This window comes from Rhineura floridana, chromosome 9, assembly GCF_030035675.1.
Source record: "Rhineura floridana isolate rRhiFlo1 chromosome 9, rRhiFlo1.hap2, whole genome shotgun sequence".
Classification (NCBI taxonomy): domain Eukaryota; kingdom Metazoa; phylum Chordata; class Lepidosauria; order Squamata; family Rhineuridae; genus Rhineura; species Rhineura floridana.
Window position 1 is genome coordinate 68,752,093 of NC_084488.1, and position 21,221 is coordinate 68,773,313.

At 41.7% G+C, this 21,221-nt stretch overlaps 1 protein-coding gene across 13 annotated transcripts in view; it reads left to right on the forward strand.

Annotated features, from left to right (window-relative positions):
- Positions 1-9,295, forward strand: part of INPP4B (inositol polyphosphate-4-phosphatase type II B) — a 444,727-nt gene extending 435,432 nt beyond the window's left edge. For 9 of the 13 annotated variants that reach the window (XM_061584844.1, XM_061584847.1, XM_061584848.1 and 6 more), the window contains one exon: positions 6,444-7,938. In XM_061584844.1, the coding sequence (XP_061440828.1) occupies positions 6,444-6,618 (175 nt within the window). In that variant the 3' untranslated portion in view covers positions 6,619-7,938. Of the gene's footprint in view, positions 1-6,443; positions 7,939-8,075 lie in introns of those variants that run through there. The other 4 variants (XM_061584849.1, XM_061584845.1, XM_061584857.1 and 1 more) reach the window with 4 other exon arrangements.
- The last annotated feature ends 11,926 nt before the right edge of the window (positions 9,296-21,221 follow it).

Here is a 21,221-nt window from a genome sequence, read left to right on the forward strand (position 1 = left end):
ATATATGCATTCAATAAAATATATACCCTGCCCTTCTATCCATCAAGGGCATCCATTGTGCCAATGTATTGTTAAACTATTAAAGTTAGGGAATTGATAAAATGAAATAAAATTGCACTTTCCAAAGCTTAGTTAGAATATATTTAGCACACTGTTCTACCTGGTATGAAAAACAGCCACGCATATGGCAATGACAAAGCACTACAGTCGACAGTAAAGGCCTCATTCATTTGATCTTATCATGTACAATATATCTAGGTGGGTTCTGGGTGATTTGTCTCTTCTGTCAAGACAAGGCCTAGCTGCTGTGATGTGCAAAATACTGTGACAGATATGTTACCCTAAGTGAACTGAAGATTTCACTCATGTTCACAGTTATATTCATATTAAGTGTTACTGATTCCTACAGGAACTGTACACGCACTCATACACATATTTTATCTGTCACACACACCCCACACAGTATTTCATTCCAGGAGAAACATAACATAATTATAAGGATATGTGATTTTAACTCAGATGGTAACATTGATTATGTCAGTTTATAAATGGTGAATTATTACTGTTGTTGTTAATTTAATTTGTTCATTGCGTCATAATCAACGGTCTCTAGGCAACTTACAGCAAATTTAAAAATGTACAATATAAAAACTTAAAACCCAAATCAAAAGGAATAACTAAAACGGTCCACATCAAAGCCCTGCTTGAAAAGGAAGGTCTTTGCCCGGTGCCTAAAGATGGATAAAGAAAGTGTCAGGAGTGCCTCCCTGTAGAGAGCACTCTACAGCTGGGGGAGCACCACTAAAAAGGTCCGTTCTCTGTTGGCTGTGTGTAATTTGTGTGCTTAATTTTGTTTTAGGCAACACCACAGCAGCAGAGTAACAGCAGATGTTGAAATGCGAGTGTGCCAGCGTGTGCGTGCGTTTACCTAAGAAAGCAGGCTATTACCCTGCATCAGCATCACTGAGACTGGAGACTTAGTAAAATAAGAAAAGCTACTTTATTTATAGAAATACATAGTAGATAGAAAGGCATACCTAGTTCTAACTAACTAACTAAGTTGGAGGCATAACACCCAGGTGTAGGAGTTAGCCCCATGGCTTGGAGAGAGCAGAGATAAAGGGATGTCTCCTCTCTGACAGACAGTTGGAGAAGGAAAGGAGTGGAAAAGGCAGAAGGAGGAGGGGCAGGTAAGCTTCCCTAAAGACGTAACAGTCTAGCGACAGAAGGAAGTCAGTCAGAGCATCACAGGTAAAGGTAAACAAGCCTATCCATCTGGAGGACCCTAACTCTATCTCCCTTCTGGAACATAAACAAAAGAACAAAACAGGAGTTGCTCTTGCCCCACTTCCAACATTCTCATGTTGCCACTCTCTGAGCCTCCATGGAGGGGGCACACAAAGAAGGGCCTCTGATGATGAAAGCAGGGTCCAGGTTGGTTCATATGGGGAAAGGTGGTCCTTGAGATATTGGAGCCCTGACCTGCAAAAGGCTTTATGGATCAAAACCAGCACTTTGAATTGAGCCTGGAAATTAATCGGTAGCCAGTACAGCCATGCCAGAATTGGTGTTATATGTGCGGACCAATTTACTCCGTCAGCAATCTGGCCACTGAATTCTGCACTAGCTGCAGGTTCCAGGCTATCTTCAAAGGCAGCCCCACATATAACACATTGCAGTAGTCTAACCTAGAGGTTAACAGAGCATAGACCACAGACGTTAGGCTGTCCCTGCCCAGATGGGGGCCACCAGTTGAAGCTGATGGAAGGCACTCTGGGCCACTGAGGCCACTTGAGCTTCAAATGACAGTAATGGATCCAGGAGTACCCCCAAGCTATGTTCCTGCTCCCCTAGAGGGAGTGTAGCCCCATCCAGAATGGGCCACAACCCATCCATCCAGTCATATATTGTGGCATCAGCTTATTGTATTTACATTGTTTACTTAGTGCTTATATGTTTGACAATCCTCCAATTTAATGTTACCAGAGAGTCAGCCAAATTTGTTTTGGCCCAAATTATTTGTGTTTATTTTTTGGAAGCTGCCTTGAGGGCCTTTTGGGCAAAAAGCAGGATAGAAATAAACAACAACAACAATAATATTAATAAATTAAAATGAGAAATCTAGACCCACCCTCTTCCCACCAACTATTCCACTTCCTATCCATCTTCAGTTCTTACTCATGTTATCACCAATTGCAAACTTTTCTTGTCTCTTCTGGCCTCTTTTTCTCAACCTAATGCTTACTCTGTCACTCTGTCTCTTCAGGAGCTTCTTCCCCATCATTTGTTACTTCAGTTCACTCCTTTGTATGTTATCCTATGTGCAGGCCATTTTCCGCTCTGCTTCCTAGTCCTCAGCCTTCATGTCTGCATGGCACTTCTCATCTGCTTTCTGGCAACAACCCAAAATACCTGCAGTACTTGGAAACGATGTGAGGTTTTTTTTCTCCAATCCCCTTTTCTCATTGGCTGAAACTCGAGTCATCTTACTGTTACTTTGCTTCTTTCCCCTTCAGGCCTCTAGGAGTTTGGTGAGGAAGGAAAAGACCTAGAAAGCTTGCTTCCCCCACTCCCACCCCCGTAATGCATACTCATATCTCCACTCTGCCAGTCAACCTGATGGATCACTAGCTCATATAAGAAATATGGAACCAATGAAGGAATTTAGAAGAGGGCCAAAGAAATTGGAAGGTTTCATAATATATTGCCAGTAATGTAGAAAGCATTTCACTTTGATGATCTAAGTCAACAAGAATAATTTGTTGACATTGTAACTCCTCAGATTGTCCAAACAGTGAGATATGTCTCTCAAGAACTGAATTTACAATTGCATAACATCCTTAAACTTTCAGTTGACTGTTAACCCTTCAGCATTTGCCATGAGCACTTTGTTTTGTTCATCTTGTTATACTCTTCATCAACCAGGTTGCTTGACTAACATATTCAATGCCATTTATTTGGCAGCACATCTTGCAAAACGCAGTATTGTGTGGAGATTAATTGCTGTGATCATGAATAAATCCTACCATCACTGAAAACTGTAGTACATTCATTTAGTGGTACAGGAGAATGTTCACCAGGCGTTCCAGATTCATGCTGTTAAGTCAAGACTGATAACATTATAAATATGATCTGCAGAAATATTACATAATTTAGCCATTGTGTTGGCTGGGGCCAATGAGAGTTGTAGTCCAAAATATCTGGAAGTCACTAGGTTGGGAAAGGCTGACCTAATTTAATGTGAGTATAAGTGGGATGGCCTGCCTTTCATTAAAAAAATAAGCAAGCAGTTATCTGCATTACAACTTAATAAAAATAATTATTTCCTTAATCACACTATATGCAGTGCGTTAGAAAATACAAGTGGGACCATCAATATAAATGTTGCAGGGTTTTCTTACCCCCTAACAGGAGTACTCCTGTTTGAGGTTTCAGCCAGCTAGCCATGCACTCCTCCACAATATTATCAGCTGGAAGCGGCTCAGGCAGGCCAATTAACTCCCCTACCCTGGTTTTCAATTTGTCTTTTCTAACTGATACTCAACATCCCACAGCTCCTGAAGGTCATTGAGAATGCTGGGGTTGGAGGATTGCTTCTCCCCCACTCCTGTTTTTGTTTCAAAAACATTTTGTACCTCTGCATATCTTGGGTTTTGCCTGAGCATAGAAACTTTCCTTTTGTTTCTCAGTGAACCCTTTTTTGCTCTAATCCTGTCACCACTGAGTAATAGGAAAGTAAAAGCAAAGGGAATGATAATGGAGGCAAGATAAATAAAGTAACAAGATACCCTAGACTGGGACCCTGTTTATAAACCTTCATTCTCTCATCTCCTTTCCCACAATCTAAATTGGGAAGTGGGTCGGACAAATGACACACATGTGGGTACAAACACACACAGCAGTTGCCATGTTCATTTGGTCAGTAAGACCTTCCTTTGATGAGTAGCATGCAAAAATCAGTGGTATTGATTCTCCAGTGAAGGTTGCCATGGTATGAGTTCTTTCTGCACAAGCTGAGATCTGCATAAGGCTCAAGAAAGCTCTGTTTGTTCCTGAACAGAGGCAGCACTATGGGACATGACAGGAAATTGGAGGTTTGTGGGCATCTCTCTCTTATTCCTCCCTCTCTGAACTGTTGAGATTTAGAGCCTGAGTCAGTTCAACAGTATGGAAAAGGAGAGCTGGGTGGAGTTATAAGGTGACTGCAGAGCTCTGTAATGATCCAAACCATAATGTCCAGCTACAATGCCTACTTGTGAGTGACAAGGTGAGAAAAGAAAGAAACAGGACACTACTGAGGCCTATGGAAGATACTTCTGTGCTACCTTTTGCAAGGAAAGATCATGACACTTTCTAAAAGAATTTCTTCCATCACAAAAAAAAGTACCCAAGGCAGCTCTGTTTTTTTCTGCATCAAAGTTAATGCACTGTAAGACCTGAGTGTCCATCACTTTTATAGGAGAGCAATACATCCTTTGCAATACATCCAACTGGAGCAAAAGAGAATCATGTTATGACTAGGGATGGGTGAGAAATTTGATTCAGTTTGCATTCCAGGCCGAATCGATCAAATTCACATTTTCTGAAACAATATGAGAGCCAAAATGTAGCCATCTTTCAAAATTCACACTTATCAGAATTTTGCAGTACTGTTCTCCAACCCACCAGTGCTTACTAAAATGCACATATTAGGGGAAAGTGTCAATCAGAATAAGTATATTAGTGAAAATAGCATACAAAATACATTATATGATGAGAAACTGCTCACAAAAATGTGTCATTAGTCAGAACTGCCTATAAAAATGTGTTTATCAAGAGAAATTTGCACAAAAATGCTGGAGAATTTTCATGAGGATTTTTTTTTATTTCACAAATTGCTGCAGAAATGTACAGAACTGAATTTAAGACTGGAAAAATGAGAAACTAAGAGAACCGAAATTGACAACGCTTTCCATCCCTAGTTATGACCCCAAGTATAGGCCTGTTATACTTGTGTTTTATAGTTACGTCATTTCAGGATCATGTTTGATTACAGACGCACCAGTGGCAAGTATGTACAAGCACTTTTCCTGTGGAGAGGAAACATAGTTCAGTGGTGTGGCAGAAGATCCCTGATCTCAGTCCCTGACCCCTGCAGTTAAAAAAAGGATCAGATAGCAAGTAACAAGAAAGAACCTGAGGCTCCAGAGACCTATTGTAAAACAGAGTAGAATAGCTCGACTGAGAAATAAACTGGCCTGGTATAAGGCAGTTTCCTATATCTGTCTGATAATGTGCAGTTTTTAAAAGTAACATACTTCTGAGCAAATACTTAAATACTTCTTAGAACTCTTTATGCTAACCCAAATTATGGTCAAATAGCTTGATGACACAGACATGATTTTCATAAACAGATTCAATATTAGTGTGTTTTTTAAAACCTACAAATTAGCTACACCTCATTATTGAACTTGCAAATACATTATCACGTTTGTTTGATTTCTTTTAAAGACAATCTAAAGTGCTTGAAATACTTATGCAAGCCTGACTGCAGGTTTGAGGAGTCCCTGAGCAAAATGGCCAATCCTCCATCAATGGACACTGGAGGGCTTATCTGATAGTGGGCAGAAGCAGCAATGCTCCAAACAATTCCAGGTGGATGACTCTAGCACCTGTTTTAATTTCCCACAATATCCTGTAATTATGATACACAAGTGGCATTGTGGGAAATTAAAGTGGTGACTAGACCCAGTTGCTTGGATTGCCAGGTTGTGTGTGTTTGTGTGTAGATGGATGGATTTAAAGGGAGTTCCAAGGCATGCATCATCAGTGGGCCCTACTGGAATGCTTGGGCCATAGCCCAAGGATGTCAGGTGCTGGCATTTCTAGTAATCTTGACAAAGAAAAGGCCAAATAGAGGAAAGCCAGTGAATCCAGGTTATCAGGAGCTGTGTAATGGCAGCTCTTCTAAAGTTATGGCTGGTGTATGGAGCTCCAGGGAGCAAACAAAGCACCACAAAAGTGAAACTTCACCTTCCGTTTCAATTCTGGGAGATGTTGTGCATGTTGCATTGCATCAGAGCCCTATCGAGCTTTTCACCGGCCCCACATGTTTTGGAATTCTGCATTTATCTATTGTTTCCACTTCATGGCATTTCAGGCTTGCTTTACTCCCTTGTGTGGAGGTTGCATTAAGAGCTTGTAACCCGTGGCTGTCTCCTTAATGTGTTAAGAAATATCAATGAGGGTTATTTACCTATTGGAGGATTGCTTTTTTTCATTCAGATAGAATACCCTTAAATATGTGGAATATTTTCTTATTTGGTGTGCAAAGTACCAAACTAGAATTACATAGCATAAACTTGTTAATACTGTGGCTATCTTTGTTGTTGGAATACCTAAGTGTTGCCTTTCTCTCCTATTAAATGCTATCTTATTTGTTCCTAACTTCCCCTGTTTAACAGCAGACAAACCCAGGGAGCACTGAATGAGTCGGATGATCCCGAGACAGGCTGTCTAACTGATAACAAGCCAACTTCTCGTCACTTCTATCCTGTCGCCTTGCTGCTTGTCAGCTCGCATTTGCTGGTTGTGTGGCTCATTTTAAGTCTTGCTTTATTATTAGCCAAATATCAGTAAAGTTCACTTCTGTCCATTTTTTTCTATGAACAGCAACAGCTTAAGATTAAAAATTGTGCTGTATTATTTCTACATTTTCAGACCCATAAGTTTGTCCTTAAGAAGCCAATGTCTTGAACTGTAAAAGATTTCCTTTCTATTTCCAGAAATCTGCTTTCTGTTCCTATCAAATCTTGTTGCTCATTTAGAATGGTCATTTTATTAGTGTTTCTTCATCAGATGTGATTTCATCATGAAATTTGAAGCCCCTCCCACCGCTTTTTATAAAACTTGTATTTAGGGCCAATCCATACCCTTATAGATTTTACTGCCTCATTTTTACTTCGGACCCATTTGCAGAAATCGCTTTTCACCTCATGGGCCCATACTTTACATTTGCCAAGGTTTACCAGAAATTACGGTTTTCTGTAGCATGGGCTCTTTGCAATTTTCACATGGGAAAACCACATCAGACATATGGTTTCTTATATGAAAATGCGGTGGTTAAAAGTATGTTATGAAGGCAATCGCATGTTTGCCCGTGGTGATTATCAGCCTTAGGTCAAAATGTGGGGGGGGGAAATGAATCTGTACTCATGCAACAAAACCAAGATGAGTTATCTGGACAGGCCAGTTTGAAAGATTTATTTTTAGTGTGCTCTTTTCATTGTTACTTTCTGGTAGGGTCTTCTGTTTTTGCAGATACTTCACTCTTTGTTTTTATTTTGTTGCAACTAACCCTTTCCTGTCAAGGCATTCTATGGCACTTGATAAGTTCTGTTTGGTAACAAAATTAACCTGTTTGTAAATGTTGCTTTGGTTGCTTTTGCTTTACAAGACACATTTATATTCTTTTAAACAAAGTTTTGTTTGCGTCTTGATGCACCATGTTGGCTCTTGTGACTTTTGTACTGTGTGTGAACAAGCATCCTTATTTTGTAAAGCAGAGAGTTGGATCAGGCTATCGGAAAGCCATTTTCTATTTCCTTCATTGCAAAGCTAAATATATTGAAAATAAGACAAAGATGGAAGCTTCCTTTACAAATCTATAGGGCCAGACTTAATTAAAATGCCTTATTCCTAAAACCTGCACACTTAAGGCTACATGTGAATTTTGACATGTACAACAGAAACAAAGCAAAACCAATCTGAAAAAGGTTATTAAAGAATTTTTAAAAGCAAATATATTTCTAAGGGTAGAGTAAAATATATCATAAAAATGTTGAATCTTTAATCAAACCACAGTGACAAATAAATATAATCCCCTCACAATCTACTTCTAAGGGCAATAACTTTATTGAGCCTGGCCTTGGATCTAATTTTGTAAGATGTATCATCACTTGTGGAAAATATATTGTAGAACAGAATCTTTGTTATTTTTACTTCAGTTGTTGCTGAAACTCTGCAATGTACAAATAAAACATATTTATTTATTCTTTGTTTCATGAAGTTGTCTTTTTTCCCTCCCTTTTCACCAGAGAAGGATGCCGCATAGAGAATGTACTGAAGAATATCAAATGCAGAAAGTATGCTTTCAACATGATACAGCTGATGGCTTTCCCAAAGTACTACCGACCACCAGAGGGAACATATGGAAAAGCTGACACCTAACCTTTAGACACAAACATACAAAAGGCTGTGTGCAGGACCACACAGCTGTGCTCATTAGTTAACACAAAATCGTTTTCTGTGTCTCACAAATTCGGAGTATGTGAGAGGAAAATACCTAGGACCTGTTTTTACCAAACTGTACTGTCAATCTAAAGGAAACATCAATAAAGAATGGTAGGTTGAGTGTTCTGGCAACCAGCTGTTCATTAAATAAAAGCCTTTTAATTTTAAAAAAGTAGATTATATCTCATAAACCAACCAGAATTAAAGGTTTGATCATTAGTCAGATGGAAGGCCAAATGCTGAGACAGTAGAGGTCACTATGAGCCTGGACTTGAAAGTAGATCCCACTTCTATACAAAGTAACATTGGATTTCTTAAAATGCTGTCTACTGGATTAAGGCTAAAGCTAAGGTGCTGATCAGCTGTGGTACATAAGATCCATGATACATCTTGAAAAGGAATGTCAATCTTGGTGACTTCACGTTACTAAATATTTCGTGATATATCCTGCTTTTCTGAATGATCTTTGCAGTTCCAGCTATGTACATTGTTAAAATAAAACAAAACAAAAAAATCTAAGTTCATACAGTTTACCCTAAACCTTGGACTTTAAACCATTAATTTCAGTAGTATATTCCAATTGCCTTGGAATCAAGCTCTGGGGATTTCACCTGCCACTCTCTGTGGTGTTAAGGGACAACCTGTGTAATCAATATAAAACAAGGATGACCAATGGAGTTTATCCTCTGTGCACTCTGACAGCACAAAGGGGAGGAGGAGATTCAACAGGTAGTTATTCTAATGCTTGCATTTGAATGGCAGTGATAAATATTTTATTAAAGTTGCAATCCACAGAAGCAAAACAATCAGGGTAAAGAATGTGCAACCTCTTGCCTTATAACCATTCTTAATTATATAAATATATAGAATTTAAGGATATTTTTACAAGCTAAAGAACAACTTCTCAAACTGGAATCTATCACTTTGATTGTTAATATGTAACATAAAGGAGAGTACCATTTTCAAATCAAATGTAAATTCTAGCCCAATGTAAGTTTTACATTTGACTTGCAAGGTATGGGGATGAAAATAAAGAACTAAATAAGTACCATTGTAAAAACTAATATAATTTGTTATAGTGCTGCTCAAGATGTTTCAGACAAAAGTATACTACTGCATTAGATCTCTGCTTTTGAAACAATGAGATCTCATTATTTGGAATGTGAGTTGCATCCAACTGAAACTACTGGAGAAATTCAACAAAGTGGATTGGATCCAGACTTAATTTAGACTGCACACTCACTAATTGTTTCAAACGCAGCCAGACTGTTTCCTCTGGCTGCATTTTAAAGTGACTGTGCTCCTTGCTGGACACATCTCCTTCCTCCACCCCGCTGATTAGGACCGCCCACAGCAAAGAATTGGGCCAATTACTGTATCTGTCGGAGCCTACAGCAAAGTGTTTTCATTGGACAGACCTGGAGTGGCAATAGGATTGATGATCAATCAGTTTTGAAGTCTGTATGAAGCTGACTTCAAGGTAAAATGCGCTTAAGCTGCAACTTCTGAGGTTTTGGAGTAAAAGGGGGCAGAGTTTTACTAGCTCTGTGTGTCTCTGCATTCAGAAAACTGAGGCAGAAAGATACACTGAAGCCAGAAAAACCGCAAGTGTGTCTCTACCCCTAGACATGCCTAACTTAAGCTCCACTGGTTTCAGTGGCTCTAAACAAAGTCCCATTAATTTCAGTGGGTCTTCTCTAAGCATGACTAAATGTGGATCCACCCCAATGTTATCACAGTCAAAACATAGCAAAGACACAAATAATAACCCAGATGTATTGGTGTGAAAAGTGGTTGAAGATGGATACACAAGGGGAAAACTTCATTTTGCTTCTTTTAGGATAAGGTATAAATCTGTGTTTGTATTTAAAATATGAAACAGCTGCATATTTAAAGGTGCTTTGCTGACCAATGAACCCATATCATCATGAGTAACATGCTTATGCTTTCAAAAACCTTTGCTCTGTGAAATCTTTTGAGGATATGAAAATATGGATTCTCAGAGTGAAGTATTCTCTCTAGTAATGTCATGTTAAAATGCCATCTGGCATCCCCTTTTTTCTAATATTTCTGTGATTAGTCCCACTGAATTTAATATGTTTCATACCATTTGCTTGCTTAGAATGTCCATGAGCTAATTAGGAGTACAGCCAATTCCTTGTCACTACAGTATCTTCTTTTGCACTGGGGCAAAAGGTTTATGTAGCAGAGAAACAAACTGAAGTATAACAAATAGTTAAATGTGAGCATTTGTTTTTTTAAAATACAAGATGTCAGTAAGATTCTGAGAATGTATTACTTGCTGCTTACTTAAAATCTAATTTTATGGAATGATTCATACATAAAGAAAAAAATGTACCATTATTGAATTTTGTCTGAGATGTATATTATCATAAAACAATAGCAACACATACTGTAATCAGAAATATAATTTCTGGCTAAAGTCAACAAACAATTGAGTCAAGGATTAAAGAGTCTTTTTTGGGTTTTGTGCAAGAAATTTCAGTGGCTGTCAGCACAATCTTTCAAGATGGGCCTTCGCACAAGCCCCGTTGAAGTGAATGGGAGCTGGTAAAGAATGATACTTCCCATTCATTTCAGTGGAACATATTCCGGAGAACTTCCCATTGGACTGTCCTCCCAGATTTTTAGCACCGAGTGCAGGTGGAAAAAACAAACATACCAGCATTTTTCTCTTGTGATAATTATGTATGGTTAATTCCCAAACAATGTTGCTGCTATAAGTAAATCAATGTCTGGACTGATTATTTATAAAAGTGTTGTCATTGGAGTTTCAGGTCTCTTTTCAAAAAAAGGTAGTGGGTAGGCAGTTTGCCTCTAGAACAGTATAATACTCCAGGAACTTACTCTTCAATACCAGGTTTTATACAAGAATAGGAGGAATTCTGTGATCAGCGGGAAAAAGCATGAATATAGGGAAACTGCCAAGTATAGTGCATTTTAAATTATGCTCCAGAACATAATGTTACTGAGTTAGCATATACAGCTGGCTGACATTTTTAAATTATTGAATGCTATATAAAGTTTTCTGCATGCTTGAGACCACTGGTTTCTGGAGTGCTTTGCAGCCCTAATGAATGTGTGTTTACAGCATTTCCAATGTCATTAGACTTTGCTTGCCCTTTATGTATTATTTCTTTGGCTATTTTTTTCTACACAACATTATTCATCCAAATGTGCATTTCCAGTTGCCCAAACAATATTTTAAATATTTTAGCATACTTTAAAAGGGAGGAATGGCACATATCCATAGGTCAACAGTTATAGAAAAACAGTGTGGAGTCTTAAGATTATTTTTAAAGTAATGAGGCTTTTCCTATGTCCATTTCCTCTTCTGTTTCTTTAATCTTATGGCATATGAGCCATCTTTCGTTTTATGCTATCAAAGTCTCAAAGAATCACAACCTTTCTCTACATGCAAAACTGGACATAAAATTTTGAATTTTGTAAGCTGCCTTGAAAAAAGATATCCTAAAAGGCATAGTATATATAAATAAATGATTATGATGGTGTAATATTCCAAGTAAAATGAAGACTACCACGTAACAATCAAATACCTCAAAGAAGGGTTTGTTCATACTAACCCTGGAGCCTATGGCCACAGTATGATGAACTGCACTGCAAATTCCATGTCCCCCAAAAGACTTTTATTTGTATTTCTTGAATTCTAACCCATGGAATAATATCAAAATTAAGAGGATTTTCAACAGCAGTTTGTGATACAGCATAGCAGGATGTTAAGAAAAAAAGTTTAAAGGTCAGCTGGCACATTTAAAAAGCCCCCCCCCGAAAAAGTTCTCTGAAATGTGCCAGAGTGAACAGTCCCTAAAGCATCACTCCTGCACAAATCCCATTCATTTTCATGAAGATTGCACAAGAGCAGTAATGTTGCGCTGCAGCCAACTCAGAAGGGACAGGAAGGGGGGAGGCATGAGTTTCAGGCACCTCCGCAGCCAGAAGAAGCAGAGTTGGGGATTGTTGTGTCTGAGCAGGATCATGCGGGAGGGGGGCAGCCTGCTCTCCAGCCAGTTCCCACGAGTAACGCCCTTTCCGAGGAGCCGAGCGCACCGCCCCCAGTTGATGCAGAGGACTTGTGGGGGGAAGCTTCAGAGTCAGTGCCAGCTCCTCCTTTACCAAGCAGTTCCCAGGAGGATTCCAGTGTGGCACCACCCTCTGACCTCGAGCCCATTGCTCGGGAGCAGGTGTCTTCAGATGAGCTGTTGGATGCGCATCCCCTGTCTCCTCGTTCCCGTCGCCACAAGAAATGCACAGGGCAAAGACAGGAATTACGAAGGAGTCAGAGATACATTCGAAAACATTTCCTATATAAGCCTGCCGCTCCCAGTGGGGGGTCGTTGAGTCAACTTCCTTCACACTCTGCAGAGCATGTCTAGAGTATAGTTAGGGACTCTAGTGAGTTAGCGTAGGGTTTCCTATGAAGCGCAATGCCTTTGATGTATCCATTACTCTAATAAAATGAGATTTACTTGCACACACACTCCAGCCTCATTCTTTCGGCTCTGGACGGGACAGATTGACTCAACCACCATCCCTACTCGAATCTGTTCCCATGGCAGATGACACGGACCAGAACGGAGCAAGAGGGGGAGTACCTATCACCATGGAAGCTTTGTATGCCGAGATCCAGAACCTCCGAGTGACTATGCAAGCCCTACAAGCCGAGAACCAAAACCTCAGAGCCGCAACGCAAGCCTTGCAAGTGGATAACCAGAATCTCCATGCCTTGGTCGCCCAAGTCCAGGCTGCGCCTCCCGGGGCGGCAGCCCCTGTGAAGTCTCCAGTGGGGCTCCCCGTGCGATATGGGGGCCAGAGTGAACAGTTTGCCACGTTTCTAGCCCAATGTGAGTTGTACATTCAAGTGCGCAGAGCTGAGTTCCCAACTGATGACGCGAAGGTGGCGTTCATCATCAGTTTATTGGAAGGGGAAGCGGCAAAATGGGCCACCCAGTGTTTGATTCGCAACGACCAGATATTGCGCCAGTTTGACGCCTTCAAGAATGCGATGGGGGACATGTTCCGAGACCCCCAGAGGAAGGAGACGGTTGCCCGCCAGTTAGGGACCCTGAGACAGGGAAGGGGGTCTGTAGGGCAATACACGAATGCTTTTCGTGTTTTGTCTCAGGAGACGGGGTACAATGACCCAGCCTTGATGTACTTCTACAGAAATGGACTGAGTCCAGAAGTGTTGGATGAACTGGCACGCTCCACACACCCCGACTCACTGAGGGGTTTGATTCAACTGAGTTTGCAGATAGACAGCCGCTTAGAAGGAAGAAAGTTGGAGCGAAGAATGGAGCCTTCACGGAGTCAGGTTGCTGCTCTGCTGCCCCGTGCGCGCCCCGTGCCCAATCCTGCCATCCCTACTGTCTCGGGAGAGGAGCCCATGCAGATTGGGGGGGCTAGACCGCGATTGACAGAGGAGGAGAGGGAAAGACGCCGGGAGGGAAGGACTGTGTCTCTATTGCGGAAAGACTGGACACCTTGCCAGAAATTGTGCAGCCAAAACCGGAAGATCCCAGCCGCCAGAAAACTTCACATCCCAGCTTTCGTAGAGGCTAGAGAGTTGGGGGGTGCTACAGACACTGAGCCTCCGTTACGACCCCTTCCCTCCCAAGGGGCCCTTCTGTTGCCCATTCGCATCACCCTATCCTCAGGCGAGAGCCTCTCAATCAAGGCTATGATCGACAGCGGAGCATCCTCTTGTTTCATAGACCAAGAGTTGGCGCTACACCACGCTATTCCCACAAGAGAACTGAGTCAGCCATTGGCAGTGGAAACTATAGATGGCTGGCCTCTGAAGTCTGGGGGGGGTGACTCGGGTGACTGAGTCCGTGGAAGTGAAGGTCCCTGGGCATCGGGAAGACCTGTCGTTCTATGTGGCGTCCTTGCCGCGTTTCCCGGTGGTGTTGGGTATGCCTTGGCTGGTTAGGCACAACCCCACAATCTTTTGGGATGAAGCTGTGGTGGTTTTTACCTCCAAGTACTGCCATCAACATTGCCAGCCTGAAGAGGAGCCACAGGTGTTGGCAGGGGCGTCTCCCCCAAGGGAGATAACTTTGCCCACTAAGTATGGGAGTTTTCGGGATGTCTTTGATAAAAAGGAAGCGGAGCAACTCCCTCCTCACCGGCCCTATGATTGTGCCATTGATTTGGTGCCTGGGGCACGCATCCCCGCCGGGCGGATCTACTCTCTATCTGAACCAGAGTTGGCAGCATTAAGGGAGTTTCTGGACGCCAATTTGAAGAAAGGCTTCATTCCCCCTTCACAGTCCCCAGCTGGTGCACCCCTGCTGTTTGTGAATAAAAAAGGGGGGGAGCTCTGTCCCTGTAATGATTATCGAGCCCTAAAGCCGCTCACTATCCCCAATAGTTACCTGCTGCCGCTCATTAGGGAAATGTTGGAGAGGTTGCGTTCCGCCAAAATTTTCATGGAACTGGACTTGAGAGGAGCTTACAACTTGGTGAGGATTAAGGCAGGTCATGAATGGAAGACTGCGTTTAAGACCCGTTACGGTCAGTTTGTGTCTTTGGTGATGCCATACGGGTTGTCGGGAGCACCTGGAGTCTTCCAAAATTTTATGAATGACATCTTTCGGGACTTTGTGGACCGCTTTACGATAGTGTATTTGGATGATATCCTGATTTATTCGAATACTCCCAAGGAACACGACTCGCATGTGCGTGCAGTGCTGCAGAAGTTACGGGAACACCATCTTTACGCGAAGCTGGAAAAGTGTGGGTTTGACCTAACCACGTTGGACTTTCTGGGGTATCGGATCTCTCCAGCAGGAGTAGAAATGGACCCAGAAAAACTTCGTTGTGTACTCACGTGGCAACCCCCCAAGACCAAGAAGGATTTGCAACGCTTCTTGGGCTTTGCGAATTACTACCATCGTTTCATAGCCAACTATTCCCATCAGACCGCACCGCTCACGGATTGCCTGAAGGGCTCAGGACCTTTCCAATGGACAGAAGCTGCACAAGAGGCTTTCGAGAGCCTGAAGCGAAGGTTTGCTACCAAACCCATACTACAGCATGCCGACCCGGCGCTCCCTTTTGTGGTAGAGACGGATGCGTCGGACGTCGCGATCAGAGGGGTTCTTTTGCAACTGGCCCAGAAAGGGGGAGAACTGATGCCTTGTGCCTACTTTTCCAGAAAGTTAACCGACTCTGAACAAAACTACACTGTGTGGGAAAAGGAGCTATTAGCCATTAGAGATGCCTTTGAAGCCTGGAGACATCATTTGGAAGGGGCGCAGCATGAAATTGAGGTACGCACGGACCATCATAATCTAGAGAGTCTTCATACCGCCCGTAAACTCAATTAGAGGCAAGTGCGCTGGGCTCAGTTCTTCACACGGTTCCATTTCAAAATTCATTATATCTCCCAAGCACAGAATAAGCGGGCTGATGCCCTCTCAAGGAAGCCAGAATTTCTGAGGGATCCCACCCCAAGACCGTTACAGTACATAATCCCTCCCGAGCGGGGAGTAGTAGGGGCCTGCCAAGATTCTTGGGAAGCTGAAGTGCGTGAAGCGCAACAACAGGACCCTTTCGTGCAGGAGCAGTGGGTCGAAGAGGGCACGTCACCCCAGGCAGAACAGAAGGACCTTATATGGAAGGATGGCATACTGCACCATCAGGAAGCTGTTTATGTGCCCCCCGGAGAACTACGAGTGAGGGTACTACGTCAGTGCCATGACGCCCCCACGGCAGGCCACTTTGGGGTTTTTAAGACCATTCAAGCTGTCACTCGGGAGTTCTGGTGGCCCAAGGTGAAGAAGGACGTAGAGCATTACATTCGCTCTTGCCCCACTTGCATGAGGGCTAAACATGCCACTGGGAAGCCACCGGGGCTACTGGAACCCCTTCCTACTCCAGGAGGACCTTGGCGAATGATTACTATGGATTTTATAACAGACCTTCCACCTTTGCAGGGGAAAACCACAGTTTTGGTGGTCGTTGATGCCTTCTAGAAAATGGCTCACTTCATTCCGTGCGCAGGGCTCCCAAGCGCTCAAGACACTGCCAAGTTGTACGTGCAAAATGTATATCGGTTGCACGGTCTGCCAGACAGCCTGGTTTCCGATCGGGGCACACAATTCACCTCACATTTTTGGCAAGCGTTGTGGAAGTTGCTGCAAAGTGAGCTGAGACTGTCGTCTGCCCATCATCCCCAAACGGTTGGGCAGTCTGAGAGGGTCAATGCAGTGTTGCAACAATATTTATGTTGTTTTGTGGGGTATCAGCAGGACAACTGGATGTCCTACCTGCATTTAGCAGAATTTGCCTATAATAATGCTGTGCATTTGCACACGCAACAGACTCCTTTCTTCGCCAATTTTGGCTACCACCCCCGAGCCTTCCCTGCCCCAAAAGACAGTCTGTCAGTCCCAGCCGCTGAGGATTACTTACAGGAACTTCACGCTATGCAACAGCTACTCCAAGAGCAACTAGAACAGGCCAAAGCGGATTACAAACGCACAGCTGACCAGCATCGGAGAGAGGGGGACCTCATACGAGTGGGAGACCAGGTCTGGATCTCTACACGTTTCCTAGCTATGCCTGGCCGGTGTCGTAAACTGCAGGATCGGCGTGTAGGGCCCTTTGAGGTGGAGGCTCAGATTAACCCCGTGGCTTACAGACTAAAATTGCCGCCCACCTTCAAGATGCACCCAGTCTTCCACAGGGCATTGTTGACCAAGGATGCTGCCCCCGACCCTCACCATCCGCGAGTGGAGCCCACACCGCCATTGTTGGTAGAGGGGGAGGAGGAATACGAAGTAGAACAGATTTTGGACTCGTGAAAACACCGAGGGTGTCTTCAGTACCTGATTCATTGGAAGGGGTACGATCCAACTGAACGTTCCTGGGAAACAGAGGAGAATGTGCATGCTCCGACTTTGGTGAGAGAATTCCATGAGGCTTATCCAGAGAAACCTAGACCTCGGGGGTGGGAAGGGTTAAAGCATGGAGGGGGGGATGATGTTGCACTGCAGCCAACTCAGAAGGGACAGGAAGGGGGGAGGCATGCGTTTCAGGCACCTCCACAGCCAGAAGAAGCAGAGTTGAGGATTGTTGTGTCTGAGCAGGATCATGCAGGAGGGGGCAGCCTGCTTTCCAGCCAGTTCCCACGAGTAACGCCCTTTCCGAGGAGCCGAGCGCACCACCCCCAGTTGATGCAGAGGACTTGTGGGGGGAAGCTTCAGAGTCAGTGCCAGCTCCTCCTTTACCAAGCAGTTCCCAGGAGGATTCCAGTGTGGCACCGTCCCCTGACCTCGAGCCCGTTGCTCGGGAGCAGGTGTCTTCAGATGAGCTGTTGGAAGCGCGTCCCCTGTCTCCTCATTCCCGTCGCCACGAGAAACGGACAGGGCAAAGACAGGAATTACGAAGGAGTCATAGATTACGTTCGAAAACATTTCCTATATAAGCCTGCCGCTCCCAGTGGGGGGTCGTTGAGCCAACTTCCTTCACACGCTGCAGAGCATGTCTAGAGTATAGTTAGGGACTCTAGTGAGTTAGCGTAGGGTTTCCTATGAAGCGCAATGCCTTTGATGTATCCATTACTCTAATAAAATGAGATTTACTTGCACACACACTCCAGCCTCATTCTTTCGGCTCTGGACGGGACAAGTAATGAATGGATCATTCCCATTATCTGTAAAGCATTCATTTCTACTGTGAAAGATTATGGAGAAATTCCACAAGTTTTAACTCGATTTTAGAACAAGCTATAAGTATCTTTGATAGTCTTTCCTTTAACTGAACTGGGCAGCAGATTCTATTTTTTAAATTATTTTATGCATGCATCTACTTTTATTTTTGTCATTTTGCCTGTTGGTTTTGGAACGGCAGGTATTGCTGTGTATAAGCCATATCCATTGTATATTGTGTGAGTTTGTGCATGTATTTTTATTTAAATAAATGTGTCTTTTTTCATATTCTTGCCTTTCTGTGTTTGAATTGCTTCCATCACCATAAAACAAACAGCACGAAAGAGTCATATCCTGAGAAGTGATGTAAATATCTTACGTCGCTTGAAGTATATTCAGCCCCTTAGAGAATTGTTTCCCAAGTTTATTGTGTAGCTTACATGGAGGACTTTGTAAATCTCAGTTGGTCAGACAGTTGTGAAAAATCCTTTGAAACTGACTTGGCTTAAGATTTCCAGCTTGTGAGCCATATGTATTAGAACAGGACTTAAAAATAGTAATACGTAACATTGTGTTAAAATAAACATTCTTTTCCAACATGGATCAGATAAAGTCAACATTGCTTTATAAGAATAAATATACAAATACATGTCCATTTTTATTAAATTACATGTTGCCTCACATAATCTCAAACATCTGTTTCAACCAACAGATATTTACATTGTCAGCATAAAATGCCTGTATATGTGATCAGCCATAATTATATCTCTGAGTGACCAGACTCAAAGGAAAAAAAGAGAACTTTTATTTTCTTTGTACTAGGGAAACCTCCGTGCTTCTTCCAAAGCAAGGTACAAGCATATGAGAAAGACTGTGGATCATAGACATTGAAAAACAGATGTCCGACTTCCGGGAAGGGTGACTTCGCTTGTGCCTGCTTTTTGAGACGAGCTCTCGTCTCAGAAGAAGCTTTTTCAGTTTTAAAATCAGTCAGAACGTTCTTTTTGACTGGTAAAGATTTTCTCCCGGGCAGGGAGAAACGTAGAGATTAACCACAAAAGCCTGTTTTTGTTGGGGGGACTGGATTTCATTAATTTATGAGAGAAGGTTCAGCCAGCAATGCCGGACGGACTTCCAAACAAGCTGTAACTGATTTAGCGACACGTTTATCTTTTCTTCAAAGAAAAACGGACTTTAACAGGCAAGCATCCTTCTTTCTATTTTTTTTTCACTTGGTTTAAATTGTTGCAGCAAAAAGAGATTTGTCAATGAATCAGCTATAAAGAATTTCTGGGTGAGTTATAACTCTTCTCTTTTATTCACGAAATTAAGGAGGAAAGAAATTGAAAAAGGTTATCTTGGTTTTTATTGCAAAAAGCTGTCCTGGAAGTGCATTCTAAAGATACAAACGGAAGAGGGATTTCTATTCCGAGGAGAAAAATAAAATAAATAAATTTGATTTATGAACTTTGGAATATTATATGTCTGGGACTATTTTCTTTTTGGTCTATTTCATTTTGACGAATCTGCTTGTTCACGACGCCACTAACTGTTTTGATGCTGGGAACTAAATTTGTTTTGTATTCCTGAACATATAAGAGAGAAGGCAGGCTGTTCTGTCTACACTGTGATGTCATCAAGCCTGGAACATTAACCCAATTGTTGCTGAAATAAGAAGTGGGGGGTTTTTTTGTTCTGTTTTCGTGGTTTTAAGAATGGCAATCAAGAAAGTGGCTGAGAATCTGGAAGTAATTATGTTTCAGAAAATAATGGATGAGATTGAGATAATGAAACAAACCCTGAGACAGGGAAGAAAGGAGATGAAAATTGAATTGGGTAAAATGACGCAGGAGCTTAAAGAAATAGGGGATCTTGTGAGAGAGGAGATTGATGAGATCAGAGATGAGAAAAGAAAAATTAAAGGGAAGATACAAGCCCTGGAGATTGGAATAAATGTGGAAGTGGAAAAAGATCTGGAGTTTATGGATATTAGAAACAAAGTTTACTGTTTGGAATTCAACGTTGTCTCTGAAGAAATTAATGAAGATATTAGAGATAAAGTTATCAATGTCTTGGATAATTTTCTGGACTGGAATGATGTGATGGAGCTTGACATAGAAAAAATCTATGGAATTAACTACAGATATGTGACAATGGAAAAACTCTCAAGAGATGAGCCAGTGCATTTTGTAAAAAAGAAGAACAGAGATATGACTTTACAACAATATTTCAGCAACATATTCAGAATTGATGGCAAGGAAATATTTGTGATAAAGGAAATTCCCATCAGACTCTTATTATATGACTATGGCTATGACAGCAAGATTACTATGGGATACTGATAATGGAAAAATGGATACTGAAATTACTGGACTTAACAGGATTATTGAAGATGAAAGATGGAATTAACATTGATAATGGAAGAATGGCTATTGAAATTATTGGACCAAATAGATTGGAACGAGATGGATTAATCGACATGCTTATTTGGAGAAAAATTGATAGATATATTTCTCAAAGAATTGAAACCTCTCTTTGACTTTTTGTGGAAAGAATAAAGTAATGTTTATGAGATTTGATGATTAATTAAGATAACTACTGGAGGAAAGTGATTTTATAATATAATTTAAGAGACAGGATTGTTATATATTGTAGACCTATAACTGATCTGCGACAAATCGGAAGTCAACATTTTATTTTACTGTTTAATTATTTTTGTTTTGTTTTGTTTTTTGTCTTTGAAAATTTGAATAAAAATTAATGATAAAAAAAAGAAAAACAGATGTCCATGGTCACTCTATCCCCACTACTACTTCCCATCCTATTGCAACAAATCACAGATACCTTGGCATTTTTGTTACATCTGTGTGTGCAAAGTGTTTCAGTTACACATATCTTATCTTTACACCAACACTGGAAAGTAAGTTAGTATTATACAGCCACAAGAGTGGCTGTATATTATAGCCAGCATGGATTTTTTGCATTCCCCAATGTTAAATTGAAAATACCCCCATGCCATTCTGATGCTTCCCATAACCTCATTTCAAAACAAAACCTTACAAAACTTATAGTCCTGAACTCAGGAACGCTTGCTTAAAAACATTCTAAACTTTCATGGCAATACACAAAACAGAGAGAATCGAGAGTTCAAAGAGTAAAAAGAGGAGGGGAAAACCAGATCCCTACTGGACTTTTTTCTGTCAGTGTTCCATAATTTGTTGAAATTAATTAAAAATCAGCCACGTTCACAGAGTA